This window comes from Pyrus communis, chromosome 1 (assembly GCF_963583255.1).
Source record: "Pyrus communis chromosome 1, drPyrComm1.1, whole genome shotgun sequence".
Lineage (NCBI taxonomy): Eukaryota > Viridiplantae > Streptophyta > Magnoliopsida > Rosales > Rosaceae > Pyrus > Pyrus communis.
The window spans coordinates 3,750,916-3,771,044 of NC_084803.1; the positions used below are offsets into that span (position 1 = coordinate 3,750,916).

Below are 20,129 nucleotides of genomic sequence, written 5' to 3' on the forward strand. Positions count from 1 at the left end.
AGGTATAAAACGTCGTCGTATGGAAGTGGGCAAAAGCCGCAAACATGCACGCAAAAATTGCAAAGGGACATGAAAGATCAGATTCATTCACTACACCACAAACCCTCTTTAATACCATGTATCGTAGGATTCAATGACAGAGAGAAAAAAGAAATTGTAGAGTACTGAAACACAATCACGTGTAGTACAGATAAATGACAGGCTTATATGATGTTATTAACACTCTAACTATATAAAAACACAAGGGCAAAATTTGTATAGACTGCATAGATGAGTGCATAATGACATTTTTGAATGTCAATAATAACTCCCTCTACTTATTTTCTATTTGAACGAAGGAAATAAACTTAGAATTTGAACAAAAGTCAGAATTTACATATAGACGTGCATTAATACTTTGTTTGGATTCACACATAGAAATGTAGTAAAAATTCATCCATGAATGGCCACTACCACTCCACCACTGTTGTTGCCGCCACCACCATCACCCAGCATCATCACCTCCACCACCATCTCCACCACCATAACAAATCATATTATGTTGCAACGTTTAAATATCACAAGATTCCCCTACTTAATAGAACAAAACATAAAAGATGGGGGACCATCAACCATCAATCCATCATCCTTTGACTATATCCAGGAAAAACAAGAACTTATACATATTGTTTTGATGTGGACTTTCAAATATTTTACTAATTCAGATTTTAACTTTTAGACAGACAACAAAGTTGGCAATGGCATTTATAAGATTTTTTTTTTTTTTCCTTTGACTTGCGATCACTCTGTCTGTCATAAACAAGAATTTGAAAGGGATGTATGTCCAATCTTAACTCACTGATTCAGCTTAAAAAATAGTTATGTTGGTGTTTTTGTTCTTAATTATATCTGATTAATTGAAAGATTCTCACTTGATTTATATCTTAAACAAGAAATGGAGAACAAGGTTGCCTTTGCTTACTTCCATAAGCATTTGCTCAAGTGTGAAAACGATAAGAAAAACTCCCACGTCACGTGGATATGTTACCTCTCTCTTTTTCTCATTCATCAAAGTCATCATTCGGAAGATGAACGCTGAGCGAGAAAGATCAAAATGGGACATATCTCTTAGATAGGTAATCACTATTTGGGATACATGGGATGTATGCATATTTTTGGTTGTGTTCTAAAATTTATTTGGGGAAGGGATATTCATCCACAGATAATGCCACCAAGAAGCAGATAACTTACATTCATTAAGTTGCAATTTTTAGAGTTCAATGTGAAAACCTGAGAGGGACAGATAGAAAACAAAATTTGAAGCCCAAGTTTTCTAAACCTCTCTTTTATTGGAATATAAACACTAATTAAGAAACTTAAACACCAGATTAAAGCCTGTCAAACAAACCCTAATTACGGCATCTCACATAGATGTAGCATATGCAATGTTTTGGTAGTTTATAGCATGTGAATTAATTAATTAATCTCATATTTTAAGGTGATGACTAACAAACTACAATGGTTTATTAAATTATGCTTTTCGAAAACAATGATGATTAACTAAGTTTAATGAAGTTAATAAATGAAGTGGTTGAGGCTTAAATAATGGCTTGGCCTTAACATATGAAAAAGTCTAATGAAGTTAATAAATGAAGTGGTTGAGGCTTAAATAATGGCTTAACCTTAACACATGAAAAAGTCTTCACACACAATTGTTTTAGGGAATTGTTATTAGCACTCAAAAAATCTCATTCTACACTCCAAACTTTCTATATTAGGAAAGAAAAATACACTTGTGAAGAGTGTAGAATGAGATTTCTAGAGTGTCAATAACACTTCCCTTGTTTTATTTAATTATGTCCTCTCAATAATCACTACGGAGTAGCCCAGTTGTGGGACGAATTTTAAACTTGTATTTTATACGGATGATTTTAGATTTGATTCTTGACACATGTGAACTACACGATAGTGATCAGGGAACTCTGCAATATCTCTGTAAGTCTTCTCTACTCTCTAAAGAGTAAATTATCATAGCTTCGCCACCTATTATTATTTTTTTTTTAATATTATGTACTCTGGATTCTTGAATAGTCAGATTTCAAAGTACTTGACCGTACAATTAACAATTCGATCCAATTTAAGTTAATATTTTGATTTGAACTACAGCTTTCAAACAGTGACATCTAACCTTCGGCAGCACACCGCAATCTGCATGAATAATTAAAAGCTTATAATATGATAATAATGCATGTGAGTCTGACAAATATGATGCTGCAAACTTACAATGTGTTCATATCGCTGACTGAGCCAGAGATTTTAACATACAACCGTGTTTTATCTTCAGCTTTTCTTGATATTTTTTGTCATCAGACCAAGATACGAAGAGAGATACATCTTCGAAGACGGTTAAAAAAATCTCGTTCTCATGATATCCTCAACTTTCAAAAGGTTACAAGACTAATTCGGGCTAGAGTAGTTGTTTCTTAAGTTTAGTTTTGATTTTGTCTCCGTATAACTGAAAGTGAAATATTCTAGATTAAGAAGAACTATTATTTTTACTTGACATTTTTTTTTTTTTGGTTAAATAATTCATTGACCATATATAACCTTTGATTTTTACCACTTCATATCCCAAACTTGCAAACGTGATGTATGTTATGACTGTAAAAATCAACACAGCTAGGGCAGAATATCTTTATGGTTGTTGTGTCGAGAGAGGGACATGAACTTTGAATTGGCCAGACTCCCGCACAACTCATGACCTCTGACCTACAAGGGAAACAGGCAAACATGATGAGGCCATCATGTTCAGAAATTTCTCAGAACCCAACAATGGCAAATTTGAGAAAGTTGAAATTTTTACATAGAGCACAAACACGCAGAATTTCAATTCACATGATGCGAGAAATATAGAGACGTACAACTACTTGATGTGACAAATAGAGAGAATGGAAGATCAATGCATATTCATAAACTAGTTATCGACTTTATTTTGGTTTACATAATATGTTCTCATCCATGAACAAAACAAACACAAGATTTCAATCACATTACACAATAAATACAAAGATGATCACGTGAAGTGACAAATAGAGAGAATGGTGAAGATCAATGCATATTGTTCATAAACTAGCCATTTACTTAAATTTGATTTACATAATATGTTCCCATCTATCAAAAGCACCAGAGTTCCAAACAGCACTGAAAACTAGAGCAAGTGAAAAAAATTAACGTCAAAGATAGAAATTAAAGCATTTCTAGCTAACTAATTTGTGATTTTTCTTCCCCCCATTTCCTTTGCCAATTCAAACCCTTTTGTTTCAGTAGTTGTAAATTTCAGCTTGAAAACAATTCACCCAAATCCGTGCAGCCTGATGGGACAGCTTCACTGGTTTTTTTCTCAAAACACATGCCATAGTAATTGACATTAATATCATAAGCCATACCATATCCATAATCCATACAAAACCAAGAATCCTGATCAAGATAACCATTCCCAGCAATCGAAGACGAATCCGAAACGCTCGATCCTTCCTGAGACAATGAAACAGTGGTGCTGAAATTCCTCCTTGAACTTGCACCGAAATTCGAAAAACCCAAGGGCTGGGGGCTGTATAACTGATCAGGGTTTAAGCGCAGCGTCTGGTTGTAGGCATTGAGTCCGGAGTTCACATCGGATAGCGTCTGCAATGTGGCTGGTTGGAAAGTTGAGAAGGCAGGGTCTTGAGGTTCCTCAGTTTTTGGGATTCCAGAAAAATTGGCATTGTTTGTAATCGTGGGCTCTCTCTCTTCGCTACTGATATTCTTTACCTTTCCTCCCAAAACCAAAAGTTTCTTCTTTAACTTGGTATTCCAATAGTTCTTCACATCGTTGTCTGTTCTTCCAGGCATGTGAGAAGCAATGACTGACCATCTAAAAAAATGGGGGAAATTTTAAAAATGCAAATAAATTAGAAAACTGATCAAATTAAATGTTGCGTATTATAAATTAAGATTTTTTTTTTTTAAATAACCATTTAAATTTGTTTACTTGCCGGCTTCCCATCTGGTTGTAGAGGCTGAAGATAATGCTGTCTTCCTCTTCAGTGAAGCTTCCATGTTTGATGTCTGGCCTCAGATAGTTCAGCCACCGCAGACGGCAGCTCTTCCCGCACCGCCTCAGACCTACAAAGTGTGAAAAAAAATAATAAAGTTGAGAACTTTTGCAGAGATTGGCACAGAAAATAAAACCCCTTTCTCATTTCTCCTAGAATTTTCATTCTTTTGAGCCCAAAAGATCGAATTTACAGAGACAGAGAGAGACCAGCTTTTTTGGGGAGAAGAATCCAGTTGCCGCCGGTGCCATGAGACTCGAGGTAGGACTTGAGAGCTGCGTCTTCTTCCGGAGACCACGGGCCTCTCTTCACGTTGTCTTTGTCACAGCATGGAGTGCGTCCCATGGTTGCTTACTGTGTGCCCTCACTCACTCCCTAAGGACCAAACAGAAAGGACAGAGACGATAAAGAAAAAATTCAGACGCGCAAAATGCGTAGGGTTTTGGGGGAGGAAGGACTTTATAAAGATGGTGGCACCTTGAAATAAATAAACAATAAATAAAACGCTTGACCATTGTACGGATGCCTTCGTTGTTCAATTTTACTTACAATATTTTGTGTGTGATACTTGTTTCTTGCTTAACAAGATAGACCCCCAGCAAATGGATGTGTATTTGACCTTGTATTATTTGGTTCTTTTAATCATGGAGATGAATTAACATTAAAACAGTTGACGTTGATATTACGATTTAGTATTATTTTTCTCTATTTATAAAAATGAAAGATTTAGGTTTGATTTTTTTGATAATAGAGTTCGTTTTCATTTCTCATAAATTAGAACATGGTCTTATCATTCAAATTATGATATGCGTATTAGTTATTAATCTTACACCTAATAACACATTGGTTACAAAGTGACGGTCCAAATGTCCTTTAATTTGGTTGGTCGAATTGTACTAGTTTGATTCTATTTCATAAGTGCCTGTGTTCTAAACTAGCGTCACAAAATATGGACTTAGTCAAACTATTTGATTGTTGAATTAAGAGTTGAGGGGGTTTTTTCTTTTTTTTTTTATAAATTTATTATTATTATTATTTTTTTTTTATAACCATCCTATATGTATATGTACTTGCTTGTTGATTCTTTACACAATCATTTTTTTATTATTGTCGAGGTAACATCATTTCATCGTAAAAACATCATAATCTAAATACCATTTTAAAAAGAATTTATTTGTTTTGAAAACCGCTTGGTTATTAATATAAATCAAATCAAGTGAATTTTTCAAAGTGGGTTTGTGCTATTTTAGTAAAATTTAATTTTACTATTCAAAGTAAGCTTTGAAGGCTTTGGACCAAGTTGCGTTTAAAATTTTTAACCATTACAATAAGGTTAGCAAAAAGTGGTAAAACTTGAGGGCGGTGACTGCTTTTTGCTCTCTCCTTTTGACTTTGTATTTTGTTGTTTTCTCTGTTTTCAGTCTTCAGATTCCTTGTCACGGACTCACGTTTACGTTTCTCCGTCGGTAAACTTCTACAAAATGTTACATCAACCATATCATTTTAACACAATCCACGGCGAGTGTTTTGGTACACGGACGGTTATAATTATGTTTGTGTGTGTTTTTCTTTTCTTTCTAACATGGAGTCTCTACCTACTCTGCATGCTCGAGTAATTCTGAAGTTGGTATATACTAGATTGAGTATAAACAAGGCAAACTCTGATCTTATGAATCAAATCAATAACTCGTGATGCTTAGTTAAATCAAGACTCGTAATAAGCGATTGTTCAACATAAATGAACTACACAAATACCGTGAGAGGTAGCCTTTGTAGAGTTGAGTAAGAGTCGAACTTGGACCACTGCTATTGCAGTTCTTCCGCATTGCCAGCGCCCACCAACCCCCGGGATAGAAGGAATTTGGAAATCTTACTGGTTGTAGCTTTCTTCTGACATCGATGAAAGGCTTGAATGGTACGATTTCTCCATCACTCCACAACAAAGGAGCAATCTCGTTCTTGGTCTGTGAAGTTATTTGATAAGCTCACAGCCCAATTACCTTTTGGGCCCAGGATCTGCAGAACCAATGTGATCTAAATATGATCCACTTGGGCTGGGCTGGTGTGGGCTATAAATGTGTATGTTAGCCCAGTTAAGAAGGCATTTGACATGCGTGTCGAGTGTACTGAAACCATTCTTTAAGGGGTGTGACATTCACATACCTTTTTTTAGTTCTCATACACTCTTCTAACTTTTGGTAGTTGAATCAGATGAATTGAAGAAAATCAATAGACAAAAATTAATAAGAAATAAGTGAGAAGTAAAAAGTTACGTGGATAGCACACCCATTCAAAGTTAGAAATTTCTAAGAGGAGAGAGAAGATTCTTTTATGTAAGAAATTCTACGAACTGCGAATTTGAATGACTATGGAATCCAATGTGAAACAAGGAATTTGGCTGTCCCAAATAATCATATTGAATTTTATGCAACTTGTACTTTTATGCAAGAATTTTTCATGTCGAGTTAATGGTTCGTGTAAGAAATTATGAGGCCTAAATTCACGGTATCAACCCGCCTTAAGGAAAGAGTTTAATTCAAACTGTCCCCACACAAGAGAAAACTTGAATTGTACATATAAGTTCTTGACCACTGAGCATTACGGTCTTGTGGTTTAAGTTTGGTTTTCGTCAATGAAAAATTTGAACTAAACTATTATACTAGTTCATAATATATCGTAGCCTATCATGAATTTCACCATAAAGATCTCGCGAGTTAATAATCGAAAATCATATGCAATGTACACAACAGTTAGATATATAGTAAGTGCTAACAGGGCCGACCCATGGCCAGTGCTGGCAGGGCGACCGTCCGGAGCCCAAAAAAATTAGGGGCACCAAAATTATCAGTGTGCATATTTATATACGTTTTCATAAGAGTATAAATTTATAAAATTTGGTTTAATTACAAAGAAATTTAATTAGAACCGGTGATTTTGTTGTTTGAAATTAATGAGGAGGTATTGGGTTCAAAACACCATGTGTGCTTATTTAAATTCCAATTTTTACAAATTTATTTTCATAACAGTATAAATTTATAAAATTTGACTAAATAATTAGAAGTTTAATTAGAAGCAATGCTTTTTGTACTTAAAATTAACGAGAGATCCTAAGTTCGAAATGTTATGTGGATGTTTATTTTTCAAAATTTTTACGAAGTTTTGTTTTGCTGTTAATTTAATTTTAATTACTAGCTAGTAACTATGTGGGTTGCTATTTTTAAACATTCGTTCCAATTGAAGTCTAATCTTCAACAAAAAGTAATGCGCATATTAAATTTTTAGACCAACTTTGCAAATCATATGACGTACACTATTCTAAAAATTGGCCTAGGCAGCAGCCTAGGCACAAGGTGGTAGAGCCCCGCCCCGATTTTGAGCAAGGCGTTTGGAAAAATCGGTTGGAAGCTATGCGGTCCTAGGTGGGCTAGGCGGGCCTAGGCAGCTCCTAGGTGGAGAGCTAGGCATCACCGAGGCGGTTTATATATATATATATATATATATATTTAATTATTGTGTGCTTTTTTCTTTTTTGGTTTCATGGTGGTATACTTATGGAAATAGTGTACCTAATTTGCAAATGATGGATTTACTACAAGTTCATCCAATAGTGAAACGAATTGGAGCACTTTTAAGGGGATATATACAAAGAAAATAAATAAACTAGATACAACAAGGTTAAATAATTTAGTCTATATCTAATCTAATACAAGGATCATGATTCATGAACAAGAAGAATTTAGTCTATCATCCAAATCCTCCTCATTATGATTATATGCTTACTATTTTTTAAATATTGAACTTTTTGGATGTATATAATTTGTGTGTTATTCTACTTCTATTTTTGCATTTTGTCATTCTTTTATTATCCATACAAGTATAATTTTTTTTTTAGATGTAAATAGGCACTTATTTACAAGATATATAATAAATTTACATAAATTTGCCTCGGCCTTGCCTAGTTGCCTAGGAGCTAGGCCCCTGCCCGTCGCTCGACTAGCGCCTAGCGATTTTTAGAACCTTGATAACGTGTCATCAAAAGGTTTAATTTGGTGCCCATTCTACTTATACATATCCCAAAAGATTTGAAAATATTAGTATTTTTTAGTCATATATTAACGAGGTTAGTAAATAAGAAAAAACATCTCACAATTTATACAAAATCAGTTTAAAAGTTCAGATGGAACACAAAACTCATAATCTATCTACTTGTACACCTGAAGTTTTTTGGTTTCCTTCTTTCAATACAAAATAAATTAGTTTTTCCATGTGTTCTAAATTACTGAGTTTGAAGTGCTTTTCTAAATATAATTGTATCAATGTCTTACGTGTAAAAACAAATAATTTTTTATATGAAATCAGGGCACAATTTTTTACTTTGCCCCGGACCTCAAAAATCTCTAAACTGGCCTCAGTGCCAACATTAATTATATGCACCTTCATACGCATCATAATTTATGGAGTTTGCATAATTGCGTCCATATATACCAAGAAGAACTAAAGGGAATTTAAAAAATGGAGTAATGTAAAAATCAAGAAAATATTAATGCTGAAAATTTGAACTTAAGTTACACCTTCTCCTATGCTTTCTTTCTTTTTACCTTTTTTTTTTTTTTTTAAGACCAGTTGTTAATTTTGTCACAATATTCCATTTTTTCGAAGGTCGAAAAAATTCATAGAGGCATTGCAACCTCCCTTTGCCCCCCCCCCCCCGGAATCATGTGATTTACCAAGGCCATGAATCTAATTAAGGACGTGCCATGTGAAATACGGGTCTGGAATTCGTCCCCATTTACTCTAACTATATTTTGTAAATCACATGATGTGACAATTGACGATTGAGGATTTTTAAAAAAAAAAAAAAAAAACTCAATTATGAACTGCCACATGACTTATAAAATTTGGTCTAAAAACATGTCTCTCTAGGATTTTCATAGTAATTCCAATAAGATAATGATTACATTATTTTTCTAATCACTACTTCTATTAACTAAAATATATTTTTAATGACTTCGAAATCAAACTTAAGAGCTAATCATTACATATTTGTTTTGCAATACACGACATTTTATATAAGATAAAACGGATATGGATATCTATATATATATGTGTGGATAAGAGCCTAACTTGTCCACATCATTTTATGCAACCACTACATTTTCAATACCAATAATTAAAAAATATTAATGTATTTCCTCCTAAGCAACGTAACACCCAACAAACAGATGGGTCAAAGGGGAAATTACCTCCAAAGATTAGCATACAATTCTCTCAATCTAAGCACGATTGCGACAATGTATAAGGCATGGAGAGGGACTTGGGGTCCCATGCAACGTTTACTTAATCGGGGATGCTTATTAGAAAGAGAAAATTAGAATTAGATGCCTCATTTTAGATTTTTACAATTAAACATCTATGTTTTTTGAGTTTTTTATTAAGCTTTTGAAATATTTGATTAAGATACTCAGACTTGAACTATTTCAAATTAATTAAAATTAATTTACATTTAAATATCTGCTATATATATTTAAATAATTTCAACTATATTTAAGTCTAAAAATTTAAACTTTTCAAATCTAAATGTAAACCCACATCAAATGGAAACGTACCAACGTCAAATGAAAATGTACCAACCCCAAATAAAAACGTACCCAATTATAAACTATATTAAAATGAATATTCATCTTTTTGGAATGTTTAAAAATATGTTTGATTCATATACAGTGTTCTAGATAGTCTTGTTTTTTGGTAGATAAGTCTCTGGAACAACTTTTAGTTGATCGGTGTCACATCTCGGCCCGGGGCAGATCACTTCCCGGGCCCGCTCCACCACCGTAGCACGATATTGTCCGCTTTGGGCTTACTATTCCTTCACGGTTTTGTTTTTGGGAACTCACGAACAACTTCCCAGTGGGTCACCCATCATGGGATTGCTTTAGCCCCCTTCTTGCTTAACTTCGGAGTTCCTACGGAACCTGAAGCCAGTGAGCTCCCAAAAGGCCTCGTGGTAGGTAGGGATGAGAATATACATATAAGGATCACTCCCCTAGGCGATGTGGGATGTCACAATCCACCGTCCTTAGGGCCCAATGTCCTCTCGGCACACTCGCGACCAGGGTTAGGCTCACTCGCGACCAGGGTTAGGCTCTGATACCAATTTGTCACACTCGCGACCAGGGTTAGGGATGAGAATATACATATAAGGATCACTCCCCTAGGCGATGTGAGATGTCACAATCGGAGATAAATCCTTATTATTGTAGATAATGCTAAATAATAACACTAAATCATATAATTTTGAATTAACGAAAATGTTATTATCCGTCGATTAATGACTCTTTATAGAAAAATAATAAATAATTAAACTAATTTAAACTTTTACATTGTTAACGACATTTTCTATAAAAAAAAAAATTAAATTAAAGTAATTCCTCATTATTAGAACAAAAAGTAATAAAACTTATGTTTTGAAAACAAACGTACCAAAAATTCAAATATGCCAAGAAGCCAAATGGACCAAAAATTCAAATGTATCAAGTAACTAAATGTACCATTATAATCAAACGTACCTAACAACGAGTTTTGTTACATTCTATTTAATTTACTAAAATAAATATTTTAATAAAAAATAATAAAAAAATCTTAAATCATCATAATAAGAGATGCATAAAAATATGAGGAAAAAAGGGAATACTAATGTGAATAGACTTCTAATGAAATAAAATGAAAGTACAAAAATTGCAGTGAAAATATTTAATCAAATTTGCAAAAGGAATAGATGTTTAGACTATAACATTTAAAAATGAGGAATCTAATTCAAAACGTTCCTATTAGAAAACACGATAATTTATTAAGTATTTTTTCATCACACTGTTTTTTAAAGATGTTTTTATAATCTACAAACATTTTCGAGTTCTTATGACAAATGTTGTAAACACATTTTTATACGACTGGTATGAGGTCGGATGAAGAAGTGATCGTATACCTCTTTTACGTGTTAATCTTTTTAAAGAAGAGATAGACGTTAGCTTATGTCATTGTTGTTGAATTGCTTGTGCATATTTAAGGTCAATTTCGAATTGTTTACCTATAAAGTATTTTTGCTCATAAATATTTTTGTTTAAAGTGAAGTGATTTTATTACCAACACGTTAATTAAACGCCACTTAAACATTTGGAAGTGCTTTATACATGAAGGGGTGTGCCAATCAACATACTCATTTTTACTTTTTACACACTTTTTATTAATTTATGTCATTTTTTTATCATTTTTAATTATCCGATTCAACGATCGAAAATTAAAAGAATGTGTGAGAAGTAAAAAAGAATGTAGAATGTGTATTGGATAAACTTTTCTTTATTAAAGCCTTCCATAGACTACAGACCCTTTTGACCCAAAAAAAAATAAAAACTACACACTATTTTTCGGCCAAACTTGGTCGAAAACATTTTCAACTATCAAAGTATTTAATTTTTCCATAATAGTCGGACTATTGGATATTACATAAAAAATAGAACTTGACTGCTGAAGAATCAAGTTTAGTTGTGATTGATGATCAGCAAAAGATATTGTTGATTCTTTCAGCAACCAAGTTCTATCCTTACAGAAACGTTGCATTGCATGTAGGCAAATAGAGTTGAAACACAAACTTGAAAGTGCTTTTATGATGAATAATATTAGGAAGACTAGATTTTGAGATTAAATAACAAACTAAATTATGCGTTACTAATAGAAATAAATATGTTTATAAACATTTAAATAATAAAACAATCATTAATTTTCATGTATTTTAATTTTTAAAACTTTGTTCCTAAATTTAATCTTCTTAACATTGAAGCTCTTGATAGATAGACCCACCAACTGAAACAGTTCTGAGGAGCACGCCACTACAGGATTCGTCCCCTCCCACCCAACTAAAAAAGTTCCCGTGGTTCGACGAAGAGGACAAAATAAACGAAACCCTAGGAACCACCGTCCACTTTGTCTCCTCTTTTACTTTTTTTAATTAAATCACTCCTTCATTTACTAACCTGCAGCCTGCAGCACTTACTCTTATTAAACTCAATAATTAATAAAGGCAGATTGTCTGCCATTCTATTTAGTGCTCTTCATATCTTTTCTTATTTTATGCATTAAATTATGTTAACAGTTTATATTAATTTTTTTTATAAATATAATAAGATAAAAGTAATATAAATATAACATATTCACATTACTTAACCGGGATCGAATAAATAAAAAAAATCAAAATTAACATTCAAAGTGAAGAACAGACAATCTGCCTCCACAATTAATATCTACCTTATGGACTTAATGAGATTTATTGATCAGAAACAGTATTTGCATTTGCAGATTTGATTGCAATATAAAATTATTATTTTATATTTTTACATGGATGTGCTTCTCGTATCCTTCGAATTTGATCTTAGTTGATTCTATAGATGGATAGAATCAAGACAATATGTATTTCAACGATGAACAAAGCATGTTCGAAAGATTCTACAAATATCATCCATAAGCCATAAGCTATGATTCAATTCGAGCAGGAGGTTTATCACACGCATAAACGTTAATATTCATATTTAAAATTCCAGTTTGTTAACTGATTCGTCATATAAACGTCAATGAGTTTCAAGTTCAACTCGCGTCTTTTCATTTGTCTCATTATTAGTATGCAGCTTTGAAATGTCTTTCAAATCAAAATAAAGGCTAAAATTCCTTCTGCAAGTCTTGAAAGGTGAAAGGTGAGTCTGGCAATGAACTCTTTACAACTTTAGATTTTTCGTATAATTCTCACAATATCATTGTTAAATGTTATGCCAAAATAAAAAGTGTTTGAGAATCTCATTTTGATAGAGTCTGGATTTCTCTCGAAAGAAATGTGCGACAAAAGCATTGAGTAACTTGAGTTGTAGGCCGCAGGCAATGATGCTCCTAGACCATATCCCGTTTTCAAAACCTTCACATCAAAGATATTATATTTTTCCAGATAACCCCTGAGGATGAAAGAATAGTCAAACACAAGTGGCACCAAAACTGGATGATAAGAAAGATTTTATATGTGGATAAGGACGGGCTTATCCACAGGCCACGTCACAAATCCAATCACGTTGTTGCCTGAAAAACAGATGATATAATTGTTTACTGACAAAGGTAGTGGTGCTGGATATAAGTCTACTTTACACATCTTTAATCATTTTCTTAAATTTCAAACCACACATTAATTTTAACTATAAAATATTTTAAATGGGCACTTCAACTGTAAGGCTTTGTTTGATTTGCAAAAAGAAATTAATGAGGAATCATCCATTATTTATTTATTTATGTTTAATTAGCATGAGAAGAAAATAATTAAAGAGATATATTCAATTAAGATTTTGAAGAATTTTAATTCTTTTAATGAGTTTATAATTATTCAATCAGAATTTTAAATGATTATGGAAAATTCAATGTGTATTCAATCAAGATTTTAATATAATTTATTAAAATCTTTAGAAATTCAGATGTGTTTAATTAGAATTTTAAAAAAATTAATAACATTTCAATGTATTCAATTATAATTTGAATTTAAAAAAGTTGGAAAAATCGAAGAATAAGATGAAATTAAAAAATTTTTGTAATGTATTTTAAGCATACATAAATCTTATTTCTTTTTATGAGATTTTTTAACCTTTAAGTAGAATACAAAGTTAATAACAATTCTTATGAAATTTTTTAAAATACAAAGTTACAGAGGTGATTGGTAAAAATTTTATATAAAATTTTGTATTTTAAAAATTTAATTTTAACTTTGTATTTCTACTTAAAGAATTTGAAATTTAATTTTTACCGACCACCTCTTTAACTTTGAATTTTAAAAAATTTCTTCTAATTTTCTACGTATTTTTTATTACGCGGAACGCATACAACACTCGACAATCATATAACCACAAAAAAAGTGAGAAACTATTATTAAATCAAAGAAATGGTCCCTGCTAAAGAAACACCCAGAGTCAGTGAGCCACAGATTCACACGCCCATTGCATTAAAATTAAAATGAATACAGATGGCAAAAAATACACAGCTCTACCGAGTACTGATTTTCTTTCGTATACATTTGCATGAGAGAATCCAAGGCTTGAAGCCAAAACACAACTTTTCTTCAACTTAACCTTTTATACCCTCAGGGAATCTCCCGAAAATTTATCCTAATAAAAAATTTAAAGACTAAAAAACTCTATTAAATATAGATGAAACTAAGAAATAAAAAAATATTAATGAAAATAATTTAAATAATTTTAAGTTTTAAGATAAAAACAAAATAAATAATATAAAAATTAATTTTTTTAATATAAAAATATAATTTTTTATTAAAATAAATAGTACCATTGACTTTCCGTTAAAACTTTCCTAAAATAAAACAAGACAGTGATTTACGTTTATGAATTATGTTGTGAATTGAAATAAGCGGTGATTAACGGATTTCGAATACTAAGATTCAATTTGATTACGCAACAAGGGAGAAAATACAAATATAATATTATCCGAGAAAACTAGATATAACAAGAAAAATAAAAATGAAAATAACAATTTCATAAACAATGATGAAAGCATTAATATTAGCTACCCAAATCCCCAGCAGCCCCGACAAAATTCTTCTTCGTTGTTTTTGTCTGTACAAACTTGCAAAACGAAATCAAGTTCTTCACAGTTCCACGTCCACCATTTACACCAAAAAAGCTTCATATTAACCTCGCTATTCACAACAAAAGGTCAGAAGAATCATAAGGCCACCCATTTTTACCGCACCTGCCAAAAATATAAATAAAAAACGGATAAAACGACAAACGAGTCGACACAGCAGTAACGGTTCCGCGACTCCTCGTCTGCACTCACTCGCTGACTAGCTCCGAAATCCATCCAACATCCGGAGCTGACGATCCAGAGTCAACACAGGCGACTCGGCCAAAAGAATTCTCCTTACTCAGCCTCTCGTACATTCTCGCGTACATTCTTGCCCGGAGGTCCCTCCCGGACTCCACCCTCTCCATAGCCGGCTCCTCCTCGCAAGGCTGATCCCAGAGATCAACCGGGTTCGGTCCGACCCCACCCGTTGTACGACTCGGAGTCGATGGAAGGCTGCAAAAACCGGATCGGAAGGCGGACCCACGTGGAGACGGACCGAACCCGGATCCCATTTGGGCTCCCCATGCAGGCGGAGAGTTCATTTTCATCTTAGCAAGCTTGAAGTTTCGCATCGAAGCAACGAGTTCACTAACCGAGTTATGGCCAACTTGAGGACTGTTTGGCGACATTGGTGGCGATTCAGACGGCGGAGATAATGGAGGGGACATCAGGATCGAGGTGGGGGGCGAACCAAATGGATACGAGTCGAAAGCTCCCGACCCTTGGGTTCTCGGGCTCTGCCCGGGAAGGACCCGAAGTTGTTCGGGCGTGTGGGCAAAGAAGCAGACGCGGCGGTTGCAGCCCAACCCGTCCTTGCATGGCTGAGTCCGGTACCTAGCCGGGTGGAGCCAGCACTCGAAAACACCGTGAGCGAACTCGCACGAGTCACCCTTCGGGCAGTGGCCCTTGCGGAAGTCAGGACATGCAGCACCGGAGTAGTGGTACTTTCTTGGGTCGCGACGCCGGGCCTTCTCGCCCGGGTGGGCGTACGGACAGTCGGTCCAGTCGTGGGACCTTCCGCGCGCGCACCTCCGGACCTTGAATTCGAACATCCGGAACTGGTCACAGGAGATTGGGTTCATGGGAATGTCCGGGTCCTCCGCTAGCGAGTCGGACTCGTTCGACGGGAGGTAACGGTGGAGCGCGGCGAGGGAGTCGAGGAACACTGGAGAGAGCGGGGAGAAGTCTCCTCCGTTGGAGGCATTGCCGTTATAGTTAACGGAGTGAATGGGGATGGGGAAGGGTGAGGTGGGGTTATGATCGTCAAATGAGTCCCAGGGAGGGACTTGGATAGTCGGGTGAACTCGAGTCGGTTCTCCGAGCATCATTTTTCGGGTGGGGTTTTGAAGTTTGGACCTTTCAGACTCCGGAGTTTCTTCAAATGCGAGGGTAGATTGTAGTTGAGTCGCTCTTATTATATATAACCGGTTTTGAGAGAGAGAGAGAGGGGATTAAATAATGCCAAGTAGGCCACATAGTCACACAGTGGGGTTCGGATTGAACCGTCGTGACTCTTGTAAAATATCTACCGCAATTTCTGTGGGAAAACCAATGGTTTAACAAAATTAATAATATTTTAAAACCCTTCAACAATTGGTAGGAAATATACTATATTTTTTTGTATAACGTATAGAGTATTAGTATAAGAATTAAAGTTTAGTTGAGAGATGAAAATTCATAAAAAGTTTCACTTTGAGAGAATTTCCTCAGCATTCTCATTACGATATATCAAACTCACTTATCAGTTGAAAACCTTAAGTTTAATCCCGCTGGATGACGAGTTTGCTACTAATTTTTTGAAATGACAAATTGTCTACTTCACCTTGTTCTCGTCCTTCGAATATACTTGTCCTAGCCTTAATGCGCGTGCATGCATAATGCATTTTTTGAATCGCTGCGTGTTATACTCGACCTACATGTTTTAAATGTATTTATATACATAAATTGAGAAAAGGAAAGTTAAATATTTGAAATACATGAATAATCTTAAATCATGCTAGAAGAAACCCCTCATAAACCAATTAAAGTTGCTGAATTTACATAATAAAATCGGTCTCTATTGAATTTATATTAAGAATAGAGAAAACAATATTTAATAAACAACTGATTGAATCACATTATTGCTAGCTCATTGTGAGGTTAAGCCCAATCCCCTCCCCTCCCCTTTAGTGTAGATAATAACGTTTGTTCCAAAAAAAAAATAATCATTTAACGACTAATTTAATCACATTATTATCCGCGTAGGAATGACCTTTGTTATAATTAGCATTACACGCCTCTTAAGGTGTTTTGAATGTGTTTCAAAATATAAAAAAATAATATTTAATGAAAAACTTTTTGAATCACATTATTACTAGCCTATTATGAGGTACTCATTATTTAAAAAAAAAACTGTATAAAAAAATTATAATTATTAAAAAAATATTGTTAAAATGATGAAAATACATCTGCCACATTTGATGCATTATTTTGAGTCGCTTTTGAAGTTTTTTTGTTTGAGGAGCTTTGTTGTCTAATTAATTTTGTATGAAGCTTGTAACACTAACAAATACTGTTCATTTAGCCCTTAACTTTGTATATAAAGATAAGGGAACAAATATTTGTGTGCTATATTATACAATCAAATAATTAATCTTACAAATCGGTGTGCATGTTGTACCCAGTTTCACCTTGATTGATTTAATTTTTAATTGTTTAATTAATATACTAATACTAATTAAGTGTTTTTAAATGAAAAAGCATGCATAAATTAATGGAGGATATGCTTCATGATTAAACAAATAGGAAGATAAGATCAAGCATAGTAATATTGCATTGGGGCAATGAAATCATGCAACAACATTTCAACCACTTCGATTTTGACTTTCTTGTATTAGTTCACTGCTCCGAAACCTATTAAGAATATGAAAGAAGATAAATTCGGATTGACAAATGGAAGGTAAAGAAAGAGTTAATCCAACACATTTTTTCAACCATTTTCGATTTGGTATTATGTAAATATTGCCTTTTTTACCATTTAAAAATATAAAAAAAAAGACTATCTCAAACTAATAAAGCTTTCTGCTTGCAAGAGTCGGAAGTAAGGGAAAATAACATTTATCATACGCAACTTTACTTTTATTTTACAAAGCAACTGTTTCTATGACTTGAATTTATGACCGTTCGTTCAAAAAAGAATAATCTTTACATTGAAGCACTTAACATGTTTTGAAAGAAATAATACGTATACTATATGTATATTGAACAGCTGTTTTTCCAAACCAAATTGCTGAATAGTACTATTCATAAAAAATAAAAAAATGAGTTTCAAGTTCAAGTCATGTAAGAGTAATTTATATAATCATGCGTTTAATCTCTATACTCGTAATTTCAGACAAAATATTTATCCATACTTATGTTTATTTTTAATTTTGTATATAACAAAGCGAGAAAAAATAAACACGAGCGCACAAAAGAAGATCGAAATTATGTAGAATTGTATAGAAATCAATTGCGCATTTATTCCCTTGAGCTACTTGGCTTTATGAATACTCACGGACCACGGCCCTGGTTTGGATAAGTTTACCACCACCCGGGATACAAAACCCACCCGCAGATTTCGGGTCTATATTCTATCTTCAACCTTACGGGTCAAAATCTCGCGGAGAAAGAAAAGCATTGACAGGTGGGCAAAATTGTAATAGCAGTGGGACCCCCCTGAAATATACGTGGTTCGTAAATACACCGGGGAGGGTTACGTGTAATTTGGAGACAACAAATTCCCTACGGACGGCACGTGAGAGCTCCGTCGGGTTAGCACGTGGTTGGTGGCTTGGAGTTCTCGAGGTGGCGGTGACCCTCTTTGTCCTCGTCTGACAGCGGAGCCCTCCGATGGCTTACGCGTGGGGACTTAGGTGGCTCCCAGTTTTATCCTCCTCGAGATCTTCATGATCTTGTCTAGTCAGTCGACTTTGAGGACGAAAGTGTCTTTTTATTTTTTATTTTTCTATAAGATTTTCTTTGCTTTCGAGTAGAAACGTTTACCTCAGGTACCAAAACATTGAATAATTAATTTGGCTCAAAACGATCTCATTTACAAAGGCTACTCGTGAAATAATCAAAGGAGATTAAACCTAATCTTTTATTTTCTTTCATAATAATGATGAAAGGTATACATTACTACGACTCGTTCAATGCAACGTAAGTTGAACGAGTGATAGTGTTATCTTTTATAATTTTCGTCTATTAAAAAACTAATATAGATAGGCATGGATTTTGTAATATATTTGTGTACTATTTAGGCGTGGTTAATGATGTGTCAGGTTAATGAACAAATTTATCTTATTAAAGATTAATTGTCTTCTCATTTGCCGCAGAAGATGTTACACCAACCAATCTAATATAAATACGTGGTGTCTTAAGCATTGCTTATTTCATAAATTAATGATATTTTATAACATTTGAGAGGAATGATGAGCAATTTAATTTTTTTCTGCATTAATTTTGTGATGTGTCAAATGAGTAAAAGAAGATGATAATCTAACTATAAATGATGGAGTAGGATTCTTTTCCCTCATATTCTCATTCCCTTTTATTCCTTCATTTCACACATTATTTTTTGTTTTATTATCTTTATAAAAAAATCAATATAAGACGTTGACATTATTTCTCTACAATAACTTGGGATTATTTAATCTAATTGCTCATTAGTTTTCAAAGTATATTTATATTTATTATACATTCAAAATTCTTTAACAATCAATCACCTATACGTGGTCAATTCTTAATTATTCATACATTTTCCGACAAAAAAAAAAAATTATTCATACATTTTAAGTCTTTAGGCATTGGTGCAGTGAATATTTTTTATCATCACACTTAAGTGATAGTGATATTCACTACCCTATTTTTTTACAGTTAGATAAGTTTTAAATTTTGAGATATGTGTAGTGGATAAACACAAATTTTAAAATTTAAACTCATCCAACTATGGTGAGTACTATCACCCTTTGATGGTGATGAGCATTATCGGTGGTGAGCGAAAATGCACTTATTGACGCATTACAATATATCAACGACCATAATTTATTCATACAATGATAACATTTTGATTTGTTATTGACATCCAAGAATCTATTTGTACACTCTAAATTTTCTATGATTATTAAAAGGAAAAAAAACAAGTTCTTACAAAGAGTGCGCATCCAAAAATCTATTTGTACACTCTAAATTTTCTATGATTATTAAAAGGAAAAAAAACAAGTTATTACAAAGAATGCGCATCAACTTTTGAAGTACTAATAATAGTTATTCTTTCTTTTATTTTAGTATTTCATTTGCAATTTCTTGGAGAAATCAATAAACAAACACTTTGAGATTGGTTTTAAAATTTTAATAAGGATCAAATCACATGAT

At 33.5% G+C, this 20,129-nt stretch overlaps 2 protein-coding genes across 2 annotated transcripts; both read right to left on the reverse strand.

The window, feature by feature from the left end:
- Window positions 1-3,315: 3,315 nt before the first annotated feature.
- On the reverse strand, window positions 3,316-4,418 carry LOC137731502 (transcription factor MYB36-like). The gene is made up of 3 exons (XM_068470624.1): window positions 4,283-4,418; window positions 4,014-4,143; window positions 3,316-3,892 (listed from the first exon to the last, which is right to left on the reverse strand). Exons 1-3 carry the CDS (start codon window positions 4,416-4,418, stop codon window positions 3,316-3,318), a joined length of 843 nt encoding a protein of 280 aa, XP_068326725.1.
- Window positions 4,419-14,569: 10,151 nt separating this feature from the next.
- LOC137745837 (zinc finger CCCH domain-containing protein 23-like) lies at window positions 14,570-16,158 on the reverse strand. Its single transcript, XM_068485864.1, has one exon. The coding sequence runs from the start codon at window positions 16,061-16,063 to the stop codon at window positions 14,942-14,944; it is 1,122 nt and encodes a 373-aa protein (XP_068341965.1). The 5' UTR covers window positions 16,064-16,158; the 3' UTR covers window positions 14,570-14,941.
- Window positions 16,159-20,129: the final 3,971 nt, after the last annotated feature.

Coding starts and splice junctions, on each gene's coding strand:
- LOC137731502 (XM_068470624.1), bottom strand. CDS start 4,418: ATGGGACGCACTCCATGCTGTGACAAAGACAACGTGAAGAGAGGCCCG. Junction 4,144..4,282: donor TCTTCTCCCCAAAAAAGCTG/GTCTCTCTCTGT, acceptor CACACTTTGTAG/GTCTGAGGCGGTGCGGGAAG. Junction 3,893..4,013: donor TACAACCAGATGGGAAGCCG/GCAAGTAAACAA, acceptor CCATTTTTTTAG/ATGGTCAGTCATTGCTTCTC.
- LOC137745837 (XM_068485864.1), bottom strand. CDS start 16,063: ATGATGCTCGGAGAACCGACTCGAGTTCACCCGACTATCCAAGTCCCT.